The sequence below is a fragment of the Pseudophryne corroboree genome, chromosome 3, assembly GCF_028390025.1.
Source record: "Pseudophryne corroboree isolate aPseCor3 chromosome 3, aPseCor3.hap2, whole genome shotgun sequence".
In the NCBI taxonomy this organism is placed as follows: domain Eukaryota; kingdom Metazoa; phylum Chordata; class Amphibia; order Anura; family Myobatrachidae; genus Pseudophryne; species Pseudophryne corroboree.
The window spans coordinates 691,717,875-691,737,979 of NC_086446.1; the positions used below are offsets into that span (position 1 = coordinate 691,717,875).

General features: G+C 43.7%; 1 protein-coding gene across 1 annotated transcript in view; it reads left to right on the top strand.

The window, feature by feature from the left end:
• KNDC1 (kinase non-catalytic C-lobe domain containing 1) overlaps positions 1-20,105 on the top strand; it is a 387,543-nt gene that overhangs the window by 65,031 nt on the left and 302,407 nt on the right. The window contains exons 3-6 of the mRNA XM_063963294.1: positions 846-904; positions 13,861-14,007; positions 16,635-16,749; positions 16,893-17,773. Coding sequence (XP_063819364.1) covers positions 846-904; positions 13,861-14,007; positions 16,635-16,749; positions 16,893-17,773 — 1,202 coding nt within the window. The remainder of the gene's footprint in view (positions 1-845; positions 905-13,860; positions 14,008-16,634; positions 16,750-16,892; positions 17,774-20,105) is intronic.

Here is a 20,105-nt window from a genome sequence, read left to right on the forward strand (position 1 = left end):
TAATAGCTACGTCGTATTTGGATAACCAAAGACAACGAGACTGGCTCAATTGTTTGCAACATTAGGATGATCCATGCATTTGGTACAATGTAGAAAATAAAGTCTTCTGTTAGTTACACATACAGTACACTACCAGTCAGAATTTCTAGAACACCCACATCTTTCAAGTTTTCTCTTACGTCCTAGAGGATGCTGGGGTCCATATTAGTACCATGGGGTATAGACGGGTCCATCATGCTCTGGGGCGGTTTTTCTGGATCCCAGGTCGGTAAGTTGAAATTTATAAGGGCAAGGCTTTTATTAGTAAAATGTGATATGTTTTGCTAATAAAAGCATTGCCCTTTTAAAATTTTGTAATTAAACACGCCAGGAAGTGGTTAATTTTACACGCTGCTGCTTTTTAAATTAAATCTAATCACTTAGAAAACATCCTTTCGCTTACAGGGCAGTGCACATTGCTCATAGATAGTGTCGACATGAGTGATTTTAGATCTCTTAACTGCATTGACCCCAAGCCAACCAAAGGCAGAATTATAGGTTTTTATATTATGTATATTTGTGAGCGTTTAATGTACTTCAAATGAAAATAAATAAGATTATTTCAGTTATGGTATTAAAAGAAAGCCTTAGGCTGAAGACGTTTCACTTTTTGTTTTTTTAATTTCTCAGAAGGTAGGAAATTTGAAATTCTCATTTACTTCTCTTTATAAATAAAGATGTTTTTGTTTTTTTCATCTTTACCGTTTGATCTGGTTGCTGTAAAGCATGTATACTGTAACACTGACATAGACTACAAAGAATTCACCCAACTAATTATTAAATCTGGGTTACACATCTCATTTCAGATGATCCTGAAGGCGCTTTTGTACCTCCAGAATTTGATCTGACTGGTAACACGTTAGAGGTAAGTGACTTTTTGCGGGAACCCCTCCTAGTAGTAGTAGGGGATGATTTTTTTTTTTTTTTAATCATTTAAACAATACATTTTTCTTTCAGTCTTCAGAATATTAACATGGTTGCAGAACTTATGTTTCAATTAAATTTGTGGAAATCTGTCCATAGTTATTTTAAGCATTTAATGCACTTCCTATAGTCTATTAAATGCAGTTTTTACTATGACAGTCCAAAAAATAATGTAAGAAAACTGATTTACTTGCCGACAGTCTGCAATCATCACTTGCTTTGCATCAATGTGGATTTTGCCTCCAGCAGTGTAAAATACAATGGAGTTTTATGGCATTGCTCATTACATAGTGTGCATTGCCACTTTGCTTCAGGGAAGCATTGAAATGCTTAGTGACCAGGTTTCTAACGCTCTGTTAAAGTGAGGACATTGTACAAAGTTTTGTTTATGCTATTAGCTTGTTTTTTGTTTCTTCAACTCTCTTGAGCAGGCCTTTAGCATGTCCATCTATGCACAGCGATAGCAATTACTCTAAAAATATAGTTACAACCAGTCATTTTATAGGCGCATTAACTACACGGCTATTGGAATCTGGCCAACACGCCATTAAGACAAGCTGGTTCACGGCAGAAGTTTTGCTTCATATATAAACCTGACACTGGCAGCAACAGCTGTTACTGTATATTGACAGCTTCATCGGGTAATTTGTACGTAAATAATATATTCTTATTAAGTGCTACATCTCAGGCCAACATAAAGGTTGTGCTTGTTTTTTATTGAGTTTTTTTGTTGTTGTTCATCTTTCTTTCTGCATCTTCTTACTTGCTTTGGGTATTATACATTGTATGCAAATGAGGGAGGGGATAGATTGAGCATACTGTGACTCCTGCTACAGGTAAAAGGTATTTTAAAATGTATTTCTCTTACGTCTTAGAGGATACTGGGATTCCATTTAGTACCATGGGGTATAGATGGATCCACTAGGAGCCATTGGCACTCTAAGAATTTCATAGTGTGGACTGGCTCCTCCCTTTGTGCCCCTCCTACCAGACTCCGCATAGAAAATGTGCCCGGAGGAGCCGGTCACGCTAATGGAAACTTCTGAAAATGTTGTCTGCATTTTATATGTTTGTTATTTGAGGCAGGACTGGATGTCTCCAGCCTGCCTGCTTCGTGGGACTTAGGGGGGGAATGGCCCAACCTCTTGAAGGGTTAATGGTCACGTTCTCCGCTGACAGGACACTGAGCTCTTGAGGGAACTATTCGCAAGCCCTACCACGGCGAGCGTACATTCCCGTAGCACGCCGCCAACCCTAACAGAGCCAGAAGAATGAAAAGTGGTGAGTACTAAGCCGGCGTCCCGGTTAACGGGGCGCCAGTTATTATGGCGGCATGAGGGTACGGAGACGAGCAGCTTCTAACCGGGGTGGAATGCGCCTCCAGACACAGTACACAGCTTCGTCTCAGTACACAGTACCCACACTGGCAAAAACAGCCTTAAATCGTTTTTCTCCCCATTTTAAGCACCATATTACCTCAGCCAGTATAAAAAAGCGCCATTGAGAGGGAGGAGCCTTCACTATGAGCGGATCCAGCAGTTCACCAGCGCCATTTTCCCTCTGCAGTGGACACAGGCGCTGACTGACAGGGACGCGCAGCTCCTCCGGAGTGACTCCAGTTTACCTCAGCAGTGCCAGGGGGTCATAGCAGGGGGAGAGCGATTATTAGTACACTAAGTCCCCTATCAGGGTACTTAGTCTGCGACCCGGCTAAGCTTGGCATTAGCGATAAGGGCGCGGTGGGGGCTGGCTCAAAATAACTGTCTCCCTGAAGGGCTCTTTGTGGGTTAATTGTGGTTACCCTTTTCCTGTGTGTGTGTGTGTGTGTGTGTGTGTGTGTTTGCTTGCTTGCTGTCACATTTACATTATGTCAGGCAAAGAGTGTTTCTTGTACAGCGGAGTATTCCTCTTCACCAGGGGGCTCACTACTGGGTATTAAGGACAATGCACCTTCCCAGAATAGCGGGGCTGGACCGGAGTGGGTTAATTCCATTAAAGGAATGATCTCCAATATTTCTATGAAATTATCCCGCAGTGAGAAAGAGACGCAATACTTAAGACAGACTGTGGATGAGTTTATGAATAGAGACTCAGTCCCCAAACCAGCGTCTCAATCCCCTCCCATTTGTCTGCAAAAACGATCTCTGGCCCATATCCTGCAGTCTGACTCTGACGGGTCAGACATGGAGGAGGGTGAGGTGGATTTGGAGGGGGGGGGGGGATGCTACTCTGTCACAGGGAATAGATGCTCTTATAGAGGCTATCAGAGATGTTCTGCAAATTCCTGATAAGGTGTCCGAGGAGTGTGAGGAATCTTATTTTCTCATATGTCCTAGAGGTTGCTGGGGACTCCAAAAGGACCAGGGGGTATAGACGGGCTCCGCAGGAGACATGGGCACTTTAAGACTTTAAATGGGTGTGGACTGGCTCCTCCCTCTATGCCCCTCCTCCAGACTCCAGTTAGATTCTGTGCCCAGAGGAGACTGGTCACACTAGGGGAGCTCTACAGAGTTTCTCTAAAAAGACTTTTGTTAGGTTTTTTATTTTCAGGGAGCACTGCTGGTAACAGTTTCCCTGCATTGTGGGACTGAGGGGAGAGAAGCAGACCTACTTCTGTGAGTTGAAAGGCTCTGCTGCTTAGGCTACTGGACACCATTAGCTCCAGAGGGTCTGATCGCTTGGGTCGCCTTGCAGCTCACTCCCGGAGCCACGCCGCCGTCCCCCTCACAGAGCCAGAAGAAAGAAGACAGGTGAGTAACCGAAGCAAAGAAGACTTCAGTGAAGGCGGCAGAAGACTTCAGTTTTCCTGAGGTACCGCGTAGCGGTCGCGCTGCGCGCCATTGCTTCCGCACACACAGGCACTACATGGGTGCAGGGCGCAGGGGGGGCGCCCTAGGCAGCAATAAAACCTCAATATAAGGCTGGCACAAGAAGTATACAGTGCATAGGCACTGTATACAGACCCCCGCCAGGATAAAAAGCTTAAACAATAGCGGGGCTGAAGCGTGCCATTAAGGGGGCGGGGCTTAGCCCTCACAGCTCTACACAGCGCCATTTTCTCCTCACACAGACGCTGGCCCTGCCTAAAGCACTGCAGATCTTATCACAGTGAAAATCAGGGGGGGCACAGTAGTTTGGTGTGTTTATATGTAAAAGAACAGCACATTATATAAAGAACATGGTGTAATAGAGCTGAAAAACGTCTTATGTGTTTCCCTGACATAAAACAATCAATGTAATGTTGGTGGGTGTTTAGTACATGTGTGTCAGCATGTCTACGGCTGAGTACTTTGTCAAAAATGTCTCAGTTGGCACCACCGACGCCTGATGGTACTTGATTCATGTAAATAAGTATCGACATGTCAGTAGATGTATATATATTTTTTTCACAAGAGAAAAGTATATGGGACATACAGACGTGTGTGGGTGACCTTGTCGGCACCAACAAATCTGACTGGGTAAACCGTTACATGATAATGTGATGCATTTCAGAAAACCTATACCTGTATATGTGTGTATGTATGTGTGTATGTATGTGTATATATATATATATATATATATATATATATATATATATATATATAAGGTTGCACAGACGTAGTAATATCTGTGGAGGGTGTATTATGCTTAATATATATTTCCCTCAGACCCCTCGGGGTTGCAAAAATGTTATTTTGGCCAGTTGCTACTCCCTGATATCGACACGAATAATAATTCTTATGTCGACCATCATTTTTCCTGATTAGATCCACTAAATCAGCATTCAGTACATGTTTCACACACATTACATTAAGAACGTATTAACGTCTCTAGGGACCCTTCGGTTTCTGACAGAGATATATATATATATATATAATATATATATATATATATATATAGTATATACGCGTGATATATGTGTGTATATATGGGTATATAAATGTGCAGATTTATATATAAAAAACTTATAATGAATGCTGGAGTAACGTTGTGCTTTTTCATTTGCTGGTCGCTCTGTTGGAAAACTCTACGTCAGCCGTGACAAGATGGTTTCGAATCCTCACGAGGAAGCCAAGTGTTTATTCTTTTCCCGCCGCGGATAGAATAATGTAAGAGTCCACCCCTGCCCGGCATGGGGCCGGTCACAGAGGATCTTATACAGGAAGCTAAGTGATATTTTAATTATATACGTTGATTATACTTGCATTACATGCGCATGGGGGAGTGCTTGTATTCAGGAATGGTCGGTTACTTTGTCATCTGATATATCTACCCTGGGGAGAGATGGGACACTCCTTACTTGGGGTCATATCTAGAACATGGTAGCATACTGCCGTGCGACTACAAGGGATGTGGGACTCTTGGGTTCGCGAGCCAAATCCATGGGGCCTCGGTTAGGAGGGCGTGGTGGATTTACTAAACGAATGCAACTACTGACTCCGAGATGAAGTGGAGTCTCTTCCCTAGGGAAGTGAAGCCTGGTTTGGTGATGACTGTGTGATGATGCTTGCGGCAGATGCCACTGGTAAGTCTACCTTCTTGCCCTAGGTTGCCTCACTAAGGTGGGTGTCTCATTCTTGTAGGATGCAGTCATTTCGACCGAATGGATAATGATTCCCATTTCTTGGCAGGAAAAGGAAGGTGAAAGGAGGTAAGAGGTCAGCTACCTTGTTTTCAGGTTCACAGGAGCAGAATTCATCCTATGTTTGTTTCTGCCAGGTCCACCGCAGGACGTGGAGTCTATCTTGCGGGAGCCCACACCGGTGGGCCCGCGTCTAAAACTCTTCAGTCAGGCCTAGAAAGGGCATGGACCAGTGAGTTAAGGATAGATTCCCTAGGGGGACATATGGGAGTTGTCCAGACATTTCCCCTCTACGATTTTTTCAAAAATACCTTACAGAGTCTCCTCCGGATAGGGAGGTAGTAGGTGACACAATACAAGAGTTGTCAAGATCAGGTCATTGTCCTGCTGTCCCGGTCACACAAAAAAAAAAAAAAAAATGAGAAGAAGCTGTTCAAGCTTTTTCGTCCTTCCAAGGCCGGACGGCTCGAGACCCTTCGAATCCTAGATTTGAAATCTCATAATTTCTTCTTAAACTCCATGAGGGACTCTCTCATGGCAGGGTTCTCCACTCTGAAAAAGGAGAAAAGAGGTCTAATTACAGTTTCTCCCGCGTTAGGATTGCCTGAGGTTTGCGATTCAGGGTTGGGGTTACCAATTCACCGGAGTGATGGCGGTATGAGGTTTTTCCTTTGAGGGAAGGAAGTTCTAAGTTTTCGGTACTGGTTAGCTCCGGATGACGGAGAGAGCATGAAGTCAAATAGTGCAAAAGATTGCATTCTCCCTGACTGTTCTTCAACAACAGATATTGCCAAAATACCGGTTGGTCCCATCGACGTGGTGGTCGGTTGGGGCAATATTATTTTCTTCCTGTGGAAAGAACTCTGAAGATTCAGAGTCTGGTCAGAACTGCAACAGTTTCAATCCATCAATACAGTGTGTTACTTGAATAGAGGGTTGCGGCCTACAAGGTCATTCAGCGGCCAACTTGCTTGCCAGAGGGTTAGCAGGATCTATTAGACAAAGTGGTCCGGTTTCCACCTGGGATAATCATGATTTCAAGACCAGAATATCACTCCCGTGGCGCAGGCGTAGTTCTCACCAAGACAAGTGTCAAGTTAGGATACTTATCACCACATTAACGGTCTAGAGTCAAGGGCCGTTATAACGGTTTTCTAAAACAAAAACCGTAGAAGAATGGCAGATGCCAGAAAGAATTTCCACTGGACGACTAAAACAATTATGCGCTCTGTCAGCGATGTTCGTTCCAAGAGTGGACAACTGGGAAGCAGACTTCCTCGGCGGACATGTTCTCCATCCAGGAGAGTGAAGTCTTCAGCGAGCGGTTCACAGAAGTGACAAGTTTGGGGAATTCCGAAACTAGTCAGGATGGAGTCTCGCCAAGACAAGAGACTTCGGAGATATTGTTCAAGGTCGAGGGTCCCTCAAGATAGCGGGGGGGCGCCCTAGTGACACTGGGGGTGTTTTCAGTCGGTCTAGGTGTTCCCTCCACTTCCACTCTTTCAAAAGATGCTAAAAGATCATAGGAAGAAAAAAGGGTTCAGGTGATACTCATTCTTCCAGACTGGTCAAGGTGGGCTGGTGTCCGGATCCTCAGGAATTATTCATTGGAGATCCCGGACCTCTCCTCTGCGAGAGGATCTGTTACAACAGGGGCCGTGTGTGTTCCAGGACTTGCCACGGTTTCCATAGACGGCTTAGAGGTTGAACGCCGGATACCCACCCAAAAGGGTATTTTCTACTCTTCTTCAGGCAGAATGAAGTAACGTTAAAACATCACCACCAATTTGGAGAAAGTATGTGTCTTGGTGTGAATCCAAGAAAGTTGCTAAGGAAGAATTCCAGTTGGGTCGTTTTCTCCATTCTTTCCTTGCAAGATTGTGTGGATGTGGGCCTCTAGTTGGGCTCGATTAAGGTTCAGTTTTCAGCCTGGTCAAGTTGCTTCCAGACAATTGGCCTCCTTTTCCGGAGGTTAAAATTTTCGTAACAGGAGTGTTAAACATCTATTCTCCCTTGTGCTCCTGGGGCACCATGGGATCTTAACATGGTATTGCAGTTCCTGCAGTCTCACTGGTTAACCTTTTCAATAAGGTTGAGTGAAAATTCCTCACTTGGACAGTGGTCATGCGGTTGGCCTTGGCATCCGCAAGGTGGGTGTCTGAATTGCGGCTTTGTCTCCCAAGAGCCCATGTTTAATCTTTCATGTAGATAGAGTATTTGAGAACTTGTCGGCATTCCTGCCAAATGTGGTTTCACAGTTTCACATGAACCAACCTATTGTGGTGCCAGGGGCCAGTAACGCCTGGGCGATATCGAAGTGTCTTGATGTGCTCTTAGTTTGAAAATTTATGTTGCCAGATTGGCTCTGATTTGGAAAACAGACACTCTGTCAATCCTGTATGAGCCCAACAAGATTGGGGCTCCTGCTTCCAAGCAGACTATTGCACGCTGGATCTGTACTACGATTCGGCAGGCTCACTTTATGGCTGGATTGCCGTTACCAAAATCAGTGAAGGCCCATTCTAACAGAAAGGTGGGCTCATCTTGGGCGGCTGCCCGAGGGATCTTGGCATTGCATCTCTGCCGAGCGGTTACTTGGTCGGGTTCAAACATTTTTGCAAAATTCTATAACTTTGATACCCTGGCTGATGAGGACCTCCTGTTTGCTCAATCGGTGCTGCAGAGTCATCCGCACTCTCCCGCCCGGTTTGGAGCTTTGGTATAGACCCCATGGTACTTTTGGAGTCCCCAGCATCCTCTAGGACGTATGAGAAAATAGGATTTTAATACCTACCGGTAAATCCTTTTCTCTTAGTCCGTAGAGGATGCTGGGCGCCCGTCCCAGTGCGTACTGATGCTGTGTTACTTTTCAGCCAGCCTGTGGCTGATGTTGTTCAGTGGCATGCGTTCTGCTGTTATTGATTAGGTCTGCACACTGGTTGTGTTACGTTTCTGGCAGCATATTGCTGCATATTATTCATGCTGTAAACTGGTGCTCTCTTGAATACCACATTCTGCGACATGCTGGAGGTGTGAGCTGGTATGACGCTCACAGTGTTTCAAAAATCCTTTTCCTCGAAATGTCCGTCTCCTCTGGGCACAGTTCTATAACTAGAGTCTGGAGGAGGGGCATAGAGGGAGGAGACAGTTCACACCCATTTAAAGTCTTAAAGTGCCCATGTCTCCTGCGGAGCCCGTCTATACCCCCTGGTCCTTTTGGAGTCCCCAGCATCCTCTACGGACTAAGAGAAAAGGATTTACCGGTAGGTATTAAAATCCTATTTTAATGTAAAAAAGAAGTCCTCAGTCACTTTTCCTGTGTCTGAGGAATTGAATACCCTGTTTGAAGAACTATGGGTTAATCTGCTGGGGTGGCCCAGAGACCCACTATTGCATGTGCGTGGATCACAAAAGCCATTGCTAAATGGTCAGATAACCTAATTGAGGGGTTAGATTCCTTTGTCTAGGGGGGATGTTGTTTTACTCCTGCAGCATATACAGGACTCTGCGAACTTTATGGTGGAAGCCATAAAAGAGAGAGGCTTGCTTAATGCACGCACCACCGCTATGGCAGTGTCAGCACGCAGGAGCTTGTGGCTACGCCAGTGGACTGCTGATGCGGACTCCAGGAAAGGCATGGAAGGCCCTACCATTCACAGGAGACGCCTTGTTTGGAGTTGGACTAGACAAATGGATCTCCAAAGCTACTGCGGGTAAGTCTACGTATCTTCCTTCCGCAGCTCCCCCAGCCAGGAAAGCTGCTTCAGCTTCAAATTTACAGTCCTTTCGGACGGCCAAGTTTAAGGGCAAATCCAGAGGTGCTTCTACGGCCTCCAGAGGCGCAAAAGGTAAACCACGCAAACCAACAACTGCAGGTGCTCAGGAACAGAGCTCAGGCTCTGCTTCCTCAAAGCCTTCAACATGACGATGGACCGCGATGCCTGGAAACTGTCAGGTGGGAGCCCGACTAAAATTCTTCAGTCACATCTGGTCAAGTTCGTGCCGGGATCCCTGGGTCATAGATCTTATTTCCCAGGGCTACAGACTGGAGTTCCAAGAGCTCCCACCTCACAGATTCTTCAAATCAGGCTTACCAGTTTCACAAGAGGCAAGTTTAACTTTAGTTTACAGCATGCCATCCAAAAACTGGTACAGACTCAAGTCATTGTTCCAGTTCCACCTCTTCTGCAAAACAAGGGGTACTATTCCAACTTGTTTGTAGTACCGAAACCGGACGGTTCAGTACGGCCGATTCTGAACCTCAAGTCCTTGAACCCGTTCTTAAGTGTTCAAGATGGAGTCTCTGAGAGCGGTGATCTCAGGTCTGGAGGAAGGGGAATTACTAGTGTCTCTGGATATCAAGGATGCGTACCTTCACATTCCGATCTGGCCTGGCCGTCTCATCAGGCTTATCTACGGTTTGCACTGCAGGACTGTCACTACCAGTTCCAGGCACTGCCATTTGGTCTCTCCACGGCACAGAGGGTGTTCACCAAAGTGATGGCAGAGATGATGTTTCTACTTCACAGACAGGGAGTGAATATAATTCCATACCTGGACGATCTTCTGATAAAGACGCCGTCCAGGGAGAGGTTGCTGTACAGCATTGGTCTCTCAACCAAACTTCTCTAGTATCACGGGTGGATTCTAAACCTTCCGAAGTCTCACCTAGAGCCAACACTGAGGCTTTCATTCCTGGGAATGAAACTGGACACGGAGTCACAGAAAGTGTTCCTTCCATTGGAAAAGGCATTGGTAATCCAGTCGATGGTTCGGGATGTCCTGAAGCCAACCCGGATATCGGTGCATCTATGCATTCGCCTTCTGGGGAAAATGGTGGCCTCTTACGAGGCGCTTCAATACGGAAGGTTTCACGCAAGACCCTTCCAGCTTGATCTGTTTCACATGCACCAGAGGATCCGTCTGTCGCCAAAAGCCATGATCTCCCTTCTGTGGTGGCTACAGACCTTTCACCGCGCCGAGGGTCAGAGGTTCGGAATTCAGAACTGGATTCTGTTAACCAAGGACGCAAGCCTCAGAGGTTGGGGAGCAGTTACCCAGGGGGTGCAGTTTCATGGAAGATGGTCAAGTCAGGAAGTCATCCTTCCAATCAACATTCTGGAACTCAGGGCCATATACAACGCCCTTCTGCAGGCCTCATATCTTTTTCAAGATTGGGCCATTCAGGTCCAGTCGGACAATGTGACGGCAGTGACGTACATAAACCGACAGGGCAGAACGAAAAGCAGAGCAGCAATGTCAGAGGTGTCAAGAATTCTCCTCTGGGCAGAAAAAAAATGCTTTGTCGTTTGTCAGCGGTCTTTAATCCGGGAGTAGACAACTGGAAAGCAGACTTCCTCAGCAGACACAACCTGCACCCGGGGGAATGGGGCCTTCACCCGGAAGAGTTCAGGTGCTTGACACGTCGATGGGGATATCCACAAATCGACATGATGGCCTCTCATCTGAACAAGAAGCTCAAGCGATATTGTTCCAGGTCGAGAGACCCATATGCAGTGACGGTAGACGCTCTGACGACTCCATGGGTCTATCAGATGGTGTACGTGTTTCCTCCACTTCCTCTGATCCCAAGAATTCTAAAAAGAATAAAAATGGAAAAGATTCAAGCAATACTCATTGCTTCGGACTGGCCAAAAAGCATCTGGAGATGCTCTTCGAAGATCCGTGGCCTCTACCTCTTCTCGAGGATCTTCTGCAACAGGGCCCGTTCGTCTATCAGGACTTACTGCAGCTATGTTTGACGGTATGGAAGTTGAATGGCTGATTCTAGCCAGAAGAGGGATCCCTAACAAGGTTATCCCAACTATGATCAAAGCCAGGAAGGGGGTAACGTCTAAACATAACCACCGTATTTGGAAGAAGTAGGTCTCTTGGTGTGAGAGCAAAAATTATTCTGCGGTGGAATTTCATCTGGGACGTTTCCTGCTTTTTCTGCAGACAGGTGGGGATGTGGGCCTATGTCTGGGCTCCATAAAAGTCCAGATTTCGGCATTGTCCATTTTCTTTCAAAAACAATTGGCTTCTCTCCCTGAGGTCCAGACATTCTTGAAAGGTGTTCTGCACATCCAACCTCCCTTTGTGCCTCCCACGACACCTTGGGATCTCAATTTGCTGCAGTTCCTCCAATCGGACTGGTTTGAACCGTTACAGGAGGTGGACGTAAAATATCTTACGTGGAAGACTGGCACACTGTGGACCTTGGCTACAGCAAGACGTGTGTCGGAGCTGGGGGCTTTGTCTCACAAAAGCTCCTTTTTAATTTTCCATGAGGACAGAGCTGAACTCAGAACTCGTCAGCAATTTCTTCTGAAAGTGGTGTCTGCGTTTCACATCAACCAACCTATTGTGGTTCCGATTGTCACCGGCACCTCTGCTACTTCAAAGTCTTTGGATGTTTTGAGGGCTTTGAAGGTGTATGTAAAGCGAACAGCTCGTCACAGAAAATCAGACTCGCTGTTTGTTCTTTTATGATCCCAATAAAATTAGGTGTCCTGCTTCAAAGCAGTCCGTTGCAAACTGGATCAGGCTCACTATCCAGCATGCTTATTCCACGGCAGGTTTGCCGGTTCCAAAATCTGTACAGGCCCACTCTACTAGGTCGGTGAGTTCTTCCTGGGCGGCTGCCCGGGGTGTCTCGGCTTTACAGCTCTGTCGAGCGGCTACTTGGTCGGGTTCGAACACGTTTGCTAAGTTCTACAGGTTCGATACTTTGGCTTCTGAGGACCTTCAGTTTGGTCAATCAGTTCTGCAGGAACCTCAGCACTCTCCCACCCGGTTTGGGAGCTTTGGTACATCCCCATGGTACTAAATTGAATCCCAGCATCTTCTAGGATATAAGAGAAAATAGGATTTTAATTACCTACCTGTAAATCCTTCAGTGCCGGTGAGTTGGAAAAATTAGGATTTTAATTACCTACCGGTAAATCCTTGTCTTGTAGTCCGTAGAGGATACTGGGGTTCCATTTAGTACCATGGAGTATAGACTGGTCCACTAGGAGCCATGGGCACTTTAAGAATTTGATAGTGTGGGCTGGCTCCTCCCTCTATGCCCCTCCTACCACACTCAGTCTAGGAAACTGTGCTCGAGGAGACAGACATATTTTGAGTGAAGGATATAAAGGATAGTGGTGAGATTACGAACCAGCAGACACACAATCTAGAGGAAAGCTATGCTAACCCAACTTTAAAAAGGAGCAGCAACAGCTGAACCAACAATACTTAACCAAGTAACCGTGCAGGAAGAACGAAGCACCGGGCGGGCGCCCAGTATCCTCTATGGACTACGAGAGAAGGATTTACAGGTTGGTAATTAAAATCCTATATTTTATCCCACTCCCCGGCACTATTACTGTGGTGGGGCTCCCCCACTGTTTAATGAATTCAACTTTGCAAATCTGCATTGCTTTTCAAGTTTGATAGTCAGGGGCATGAGGGAACTGCACTGTACTAAAAATGCCAGTTGGTGTCAGATGAGGAGAGCTGTACAGACATCCGTTTAGGAGCCAGCCATCTTTGTGTAGCTGCATGGATCCCTTGGTATTTGGAGGAGCTGAGAGGGATAGCGCTAAATTCACCAAGCGGTTGGTGCTCTTCAGATGTTAGAGACCAATCTGTATCTGAGATGCACTGTGCATGTGTCCCGTGGTTACTGTGCGGGAACACAGATCAGAAATTAATAGAGATCCATGCAATTTCAAATGGCCTGTCTGGGCCGTAGCTGGGGAGGTGGGGGGGGATTGCTATCGTGGTGGGCATGTCAGGGGCATGACTGCCGGCAGTCCTATACCAACAGACCATAGGGCTGCTGTAATGTCTGATGGTGCGCACATTGGCTTATTAGCGCCATAGCATGTGGGCGCCTCAATCTATTGGCTGCAGGGTTACCATACAGTAGCGGCTGTGACCAAAGTCGCACGCCCGTAGTATCAAAAGAGAAAAAAAAACAACTTTGTGTAAACAGAGACAAAACCTTCTAAGAGCGATAAATTGGTTGTTTTAAAAAGAATGTTTTGTAGCTTGAAGTTTATAGTCACTAGTTACCAGCCCGTGAAAATTACGGAACAGCATAACAGTAATGTCAGTGGCAGTGACTGTGCGTGGCCGAACGGAGCAACACTTGAATTTCTCTGTCAGGCGCCATGTAGTGGCTGCTGCCGGCCAGCAAAACACTTGAATTCCCTCCATAGAGATTGAGGAGCAGCGTTAGCCTTTTATTATATAGGATTTTGTATGTGTATAAGCAAGGTCCATGTTAAATGGTACTTTGCTTTTGTCAATGATATGTAATAATTGATTTTTTTTTTTTTTTCATGCAGGCACATATATATTCTCTGGGCGCGACTCTGAAAGCAGCGATAGAATTTGTGGTAGACCCAGATTCTGAAATCACTTTCTGTCAAGACTTAAATTCTTTACTAGATTCTATGCAACAGGAAAATCCCGCAGACAGACCAGACATTGAGGTATGAGCCTGCTGTCCGCTAGAATGACAGCCTTTTGGATTCATTGACTGTAAAAAATAAAACAAAAAAACATCAACGCATTACTGTTTGGGGTACATATGTGTAGAGTCTTAATAAAGATCAATCAGTCTGTTGTGTGGAGATATATATATATATATAGATAGATAGATAGATAGATAGATAGATAGATAGATAGATAGATAGATAGATAGATAGATAGATAGATAGATATAGAGAGAGAGAGAGAGAGGTGGGGATGGGGTTGCCAGCGACCAACGGTGTCAAAATAAGTTTAATATTATTCTGAAGAAGTGGCTGGATACGTTCAGATTAAAAGATAAAATTACATTTATTTATAATAGAGGTTAAGATATCAAAAGTGTAGAATAAAAGTAAAATTACATAAAGAGAGAGCTAAAAAATATATATAAAAGTACAAAACATACAAATACAGAGTAAAAAAAAAACTAATATGATAAGAGAATGGTGCTTATCTTAAAAAATGGAGGGTCAGTTAGAGGTACATCCAACGCGTTTCGTCCGTTCAGACTTCATCAATATATATATATACAGGTTGAGTCTCCCTTATCCAAAATGCTTGGGACCAGAGGTATTTTGGATATGGGATTTTTCCATATTTTGGAATAACTGCATACCATAATCAGATATCATGGTGATGGGACCTAAATCTAAGCACAGAATGCATTTATGTTACATATACACCTTATACACACAGCCTGAAGGTCATTTCAACCAATATTTTTTATAACTTTGTGCATTAAACAAAGTGTGTCTACATTCACACAATTCATTTATGTTTCATATACACCTTATACACACAGCCTGAAGGTCATTTAATACAATATTTTTAATAATTCTGTGTATTAAACAAAGTTTGTGTACATTGAGCCATCAAAAAACAAAGATTTCACTATCTCACTCTCACTCAAAAAAAGTCCGTATTTCGGAATATTCCGTATTTCGGAATACAGGTTGAGTATCCCTTATCCAAAATGCTTGGGACCAGAGGTATTTTGGATATGGGATTTTTCCGTATTTTGGAATAATTGCATACCACAATGAGATATCATGGCAATGGGACCTAAATCTAAGCACAGAATGCATTTATGTTTTATATGCACCTTATACACACATCCGGAAGGTAATTTTAGCCAATATTTTTTATAACTTTGTGCATTAAACAAAGTGTGTCTACATTCACACAATTCATTTATGTTTCATGTACACATTATATACACAGTCTGAAGGTCATTTAATACAATATTTTTAATAATAGTGTGTATTAAACAAAGTTTGTGTACATTGAGCCATCAGAAAACAAAAGTTTCACTATCTCACTCTCGCTCAAAAAAGTCCGTATTTCGGAATATTCCATATTTCGGATATTTGGATATGGGATACTCAACCTGTATTTGGATATGGGATACTCAACCTGTATATACATACATACATACAGCAAATGAAAGATATCCAAACTAATGTTGAATTTCTGCTTTTGACTGATCAAAGCTAGTCTTTTCATTGTGCCTCTAAAGAGTCGTTTAACTGATCCTCAGGACATGGTCATTGCACAGTTTACAATCACCAGTGCAGGCTTACACAGTCATCAGCAAATATTTGGCCACAATAAATATCTATTAAAACCTATTTACAACCTCTCTCTTTGACCCTCAGACCACAAAGGAAATAAAAATTTGAGGCTTGTAGATTCCTTGTCGGATATTTATTGACTAGGGTTTCCATTACTCCTGCACCAATACCCCCCTTCCCCCTTCCCCATGCCTCTCCTATTTTTATTACATTGATTTCAGAATCTAGTAGCACAGTTAATACATTAGGGACCAAATTTGCAAAGGTTAAGTTGAATATTAACCTATTTTAAATAATGTCACTAGTTACTAAAAGTGTTAAACTGCCTATCCACAAAACTCCATCCTCATTTTTAAAATGTGATCTTGTTATTAGGAACAACTAAAGTTTCCACCAGATTAAATTACAAAGATTCATAGTTGCACGCTATAGCTGCCGCAACTGTGATTTTTGTAGGTGTGGATGTGCAAAAATATGCCAATGCAATAGCTGCCAGAACTTGTATTGAGACGCTCACCGGAGCCGTCACAGCTGTCTGCAAATGCAGCATCGGATGCAGGTCATGCAAACATAGTCTCTCACCGAGTTTATGGTTGCGCAGCATTGCTGTCTTTATTCATTTGCTGGAGCCATATCTGTGTATGGGATCCCAAACGCCTCCTGAAACACCCCCCTGAAAAATGGTCGCAACACCTGCATTTTTGCCAGTCACTTGTGAGTGAATTCTCAATGCGTCCGTAATCGTAATAATAACGCAGTGTGTGCCCATTGCAGCTGTAACGTATGCACAGATCAGACTGGTATTCAACTATGAATCAGACCTGTAGTCTGCAATGTTAGTACATTTTTATTTAAACGGTTCTAAAGTATAATGTGAATCCAAATGTGAACTGGTTTTGTTTTTTTATTTTGGCGTGTGCGGGTGGCAAAAATATATTACTGGTCTGTAGATTTACACATGAAGAGAAATCAATCTTACTGATTTTTGTATGAAATAAATCTTTTTCTGTGTACAGAGTATTATCTCCCTTTGTGAAGAAAAGATTAATGATTCTTCCTCATCCATTTGTCGAAGCCTCTCTTCCATTGGCAGAAGAGTACTCTCTATAGAATCAGTCAGCGCTTTTCAAGGTAAATATTATGTATTACTGTATCCTGATCAATACCTTCTGATGGTGAAAACACATTGTACAAAAGAAATCAATGGTTCCTTGTCCAAGACACTACAGCATTTTAGATTAAAATCAATTAATAATTTATATCTTTGGGTTTAGATGGCTGGGAAAGTCTCTGGAAGGGGATCCACAAGGACAATTATGTGAAAGCGCCAATAACTGAAAAATGTCCGAGCCATATCTTGTCTATGGCAGACAATTCCTCTATTTGTCACGCGATCTTCACCTCAGCAAATGAAGAAGAGCATCAAAATGGATGGAGAGAAACGGACTTTAAAATTGAGAAACCGTGCTTCTCTCCAAATTCATTTGGACATTACCTCAAGAAAAACAAGAGGGCAAAATCGCCCTCTTCAGAAAAGTTTGAGAACTTTGAGAGGGAAAAAGTTGAAGATGAAATGGCAAAACTTTATTTAAAAAAACACAGAAGAAATAAACACTCCTCTGTGGTAAATCTTGTAGATAAACATTCTCTTTCCCCGTCGCCGCCTGGTGTTGGAATGGTCTCTTTGAAAAGCTGGCCATCTTTTCCTAGTTGTCTGTCTCCAAATGAAAACAGCGGAGACCAAGATAATTCAGAAGATGGGCAAACAAGTCAACCAACAAATCCTACGCACTTTGCAAATTTGAATCTCCACACGTCACACCACACAGACTGTTTATCCCCTCTCGGACAATCAAAGTGCCATTCTCAGGTTTCCTATGAGAATCTAGTTATGGCCCTTGAACAGGAAAACCAGCAATATCTTTGTTCAGAAAGAAACAAAATAATAAAAAAATATGCAACATCTGAGGATTCTGTTTCAGACTCAGCTGTAATAAATACACCACCACAATACAACAAAGACCATAAAACCTTTACTTCTGCACCAGTTTATCATGAGGATGTTTTATCTGCTTCAAGAAACGTTAATAGCCCGGAACTAGATGCTGATATCAGCGGTGGGAATGAATCAGCTGCCTTAAATGAGGACCAGCGGGTAAATATAAATATTTTTTCCACACAGATGAAGCGGAGCTAAAATGTGTCATTAATATTTGAACAGGTTTGCTAGAAGGCTGTACTCTGTCATGTTTCTCTTACTTATCTATGAAATGTTTTAATATGGAGAAATTACAGTCAGTACTTTAGGCCTCAAGTCAGGCACTTGTGTGGGATCGGGGATATGATGAACTAATGCTGTGCATCTCAGGGACTGGGGAAAAAAAAAAGAAAGCGCAAAAGTGACAGCTGTAAATACAGTGTATTTAGCCTCAGCATTAGAATATATGCAGCTCTTTACAGAGGTGTCTTCACCCACCTATACTGAAATGAATGCAAATAGCCATACTGTAAGCGACACAGAAATTGCAGCAAAGCAGCGCTAAGGCTCACACTGCCTCCCAGCACGCTGTACACCGCTCAATTGCTGGGGGCCAGTGTACTGTACGCGAAAACCAGGGCAACCATTTGCCGTACGCGTTCAGTACATTGCATTTGTCGTGCCACTTACATCACACATCCTGTGACATTTATCGCACAATGATGTGTTTGCTAACGAAAATATTTTAATACTGATCGACTTGAATTTAGATATTTCACTTTGCATGCATCTGACTACACATTATCTCAATGAATTGAAGTGTTTTATTCTATTACAAACAAAGATGCACACTAAAGTTATCATGGTTACCGCTCCCTCCTTCCTGTATTACCCTGTGTCCCACTCACATTGCTTATACGGTAGCACTGGCTCTCTCCCTGCGAAATGCGGCAGTACTAGTCCTCTGATACAGCGGCACTGACCCTCTCACTGTTTGTACAGCAGCACTTCTGTCAGCTGCATTTTTGTCACAAAGGAGGTACGTGGCGTATAGCATGTGGCCCCGATTGTAGCAAAATAAGTACAGTGGAGTTGTCATTTTGTTGCAGTATTATGTCATGGACTTAGGGGGTTTTATAAAGTGTGCGTTCTTGTGCCTTAGTGTAGCAGTAAGGTGCACAGACTTTGCACAGCAGTTATTAATTTGTGGCAGTATTAATTTGTCACATACACAATACGTGACACATTTTAGAGGAACAAGATAAGAGGTTTTGTAAAGTGAGATTAAAAAGGAAGACGTACTCCAGTACTTTTTCTTAATGGCAATCTATCAAGGATACAATACAAGCTACATGTTGCACTCCATAGAGTGTTAATAAAATATACGCATACTGTATTTTATTACATTAATGCACAAAATGTACAGGTGTTATGAATTGGCCACATTAGCTGACAAGCTGCACTTTATACAGAGGGCGGGAGAGTAACTCCCTGAGGCGATGGAAATGCCTGCCTCTGGCCTCCGAAGCCCTGAAGCGGCACCTGCATGTACATAAGTATGTGTGGTTCACAGCAGAATCCAGTGTGACACGCTGCTGTTCCAATGGAGCTCTGCGGCGCACCTGCTGCTTGCAGCGATAATTGGCTCTATCCAAGGAGACCTGCTAACATCTACAACAGGGGATAGGATGAGCCCAGCCTGGTACCGCTCAGCCTGTGCTGCAACAAGTGACGGTGCAGGTGGTGCTGCTGCTAGACTGAGATGGGAACCGCATGTGATCGCTGATTCTGCATGCTGCAGATGGCTGGGAGGAGCACTAAACTCCAACTTGCCTCTGGGCGACTGGGATGACCTTGTGCCTCTGACAGAGCATCAGGGCATAATATATCGGAGTGTCCATGATGCGTAATGCGTCACGTACTGTGGAAGGAAAATGATAGGTGAATGAGGACTCCTCTGTATTGCTACTGTACCTTTAGTTTCTTTGCCTGTACAGTATTTCCATAATTACCTGAGCACTCAGACAGTCTGATATGGAGGTAAATAACTTTACTGTATACTGCCCAAGTAAAGGGATCCGGTGCATAGCACGTCATCAAAGTCTCAAACCCTGTCCAGCCCCCAGGATGTTGAAAAGGGATAGTCCCCTCTGGCCCATGTTGTACATTGTTTTGAGAACGGTTATCTACAAATTAGCATTTATTGGTGTTTTAAAGTATAATGTAGCTTGGTATTAAGATGTACCGTTCAGCTTTTGTTTTCATACACCTAGGAATTAATAATCAATGATTGAAAACATTTTTACAGATGGTCAGCGAATCCTAATAGGCCATGTTATTACATGCGTTCTGCTATGCATTTGCTTAGCTTCGTCTCCGTCTTCACACTGACTACAGTTTCTCACTGTTAACGAGCACTCCCACTGTAATACATTGTGAATTAAGTACGCTATACTGCTGAAGCATGTTAGAAGTAAGGACAGAAGGCAGTACGCCGTCTTTGGGTACA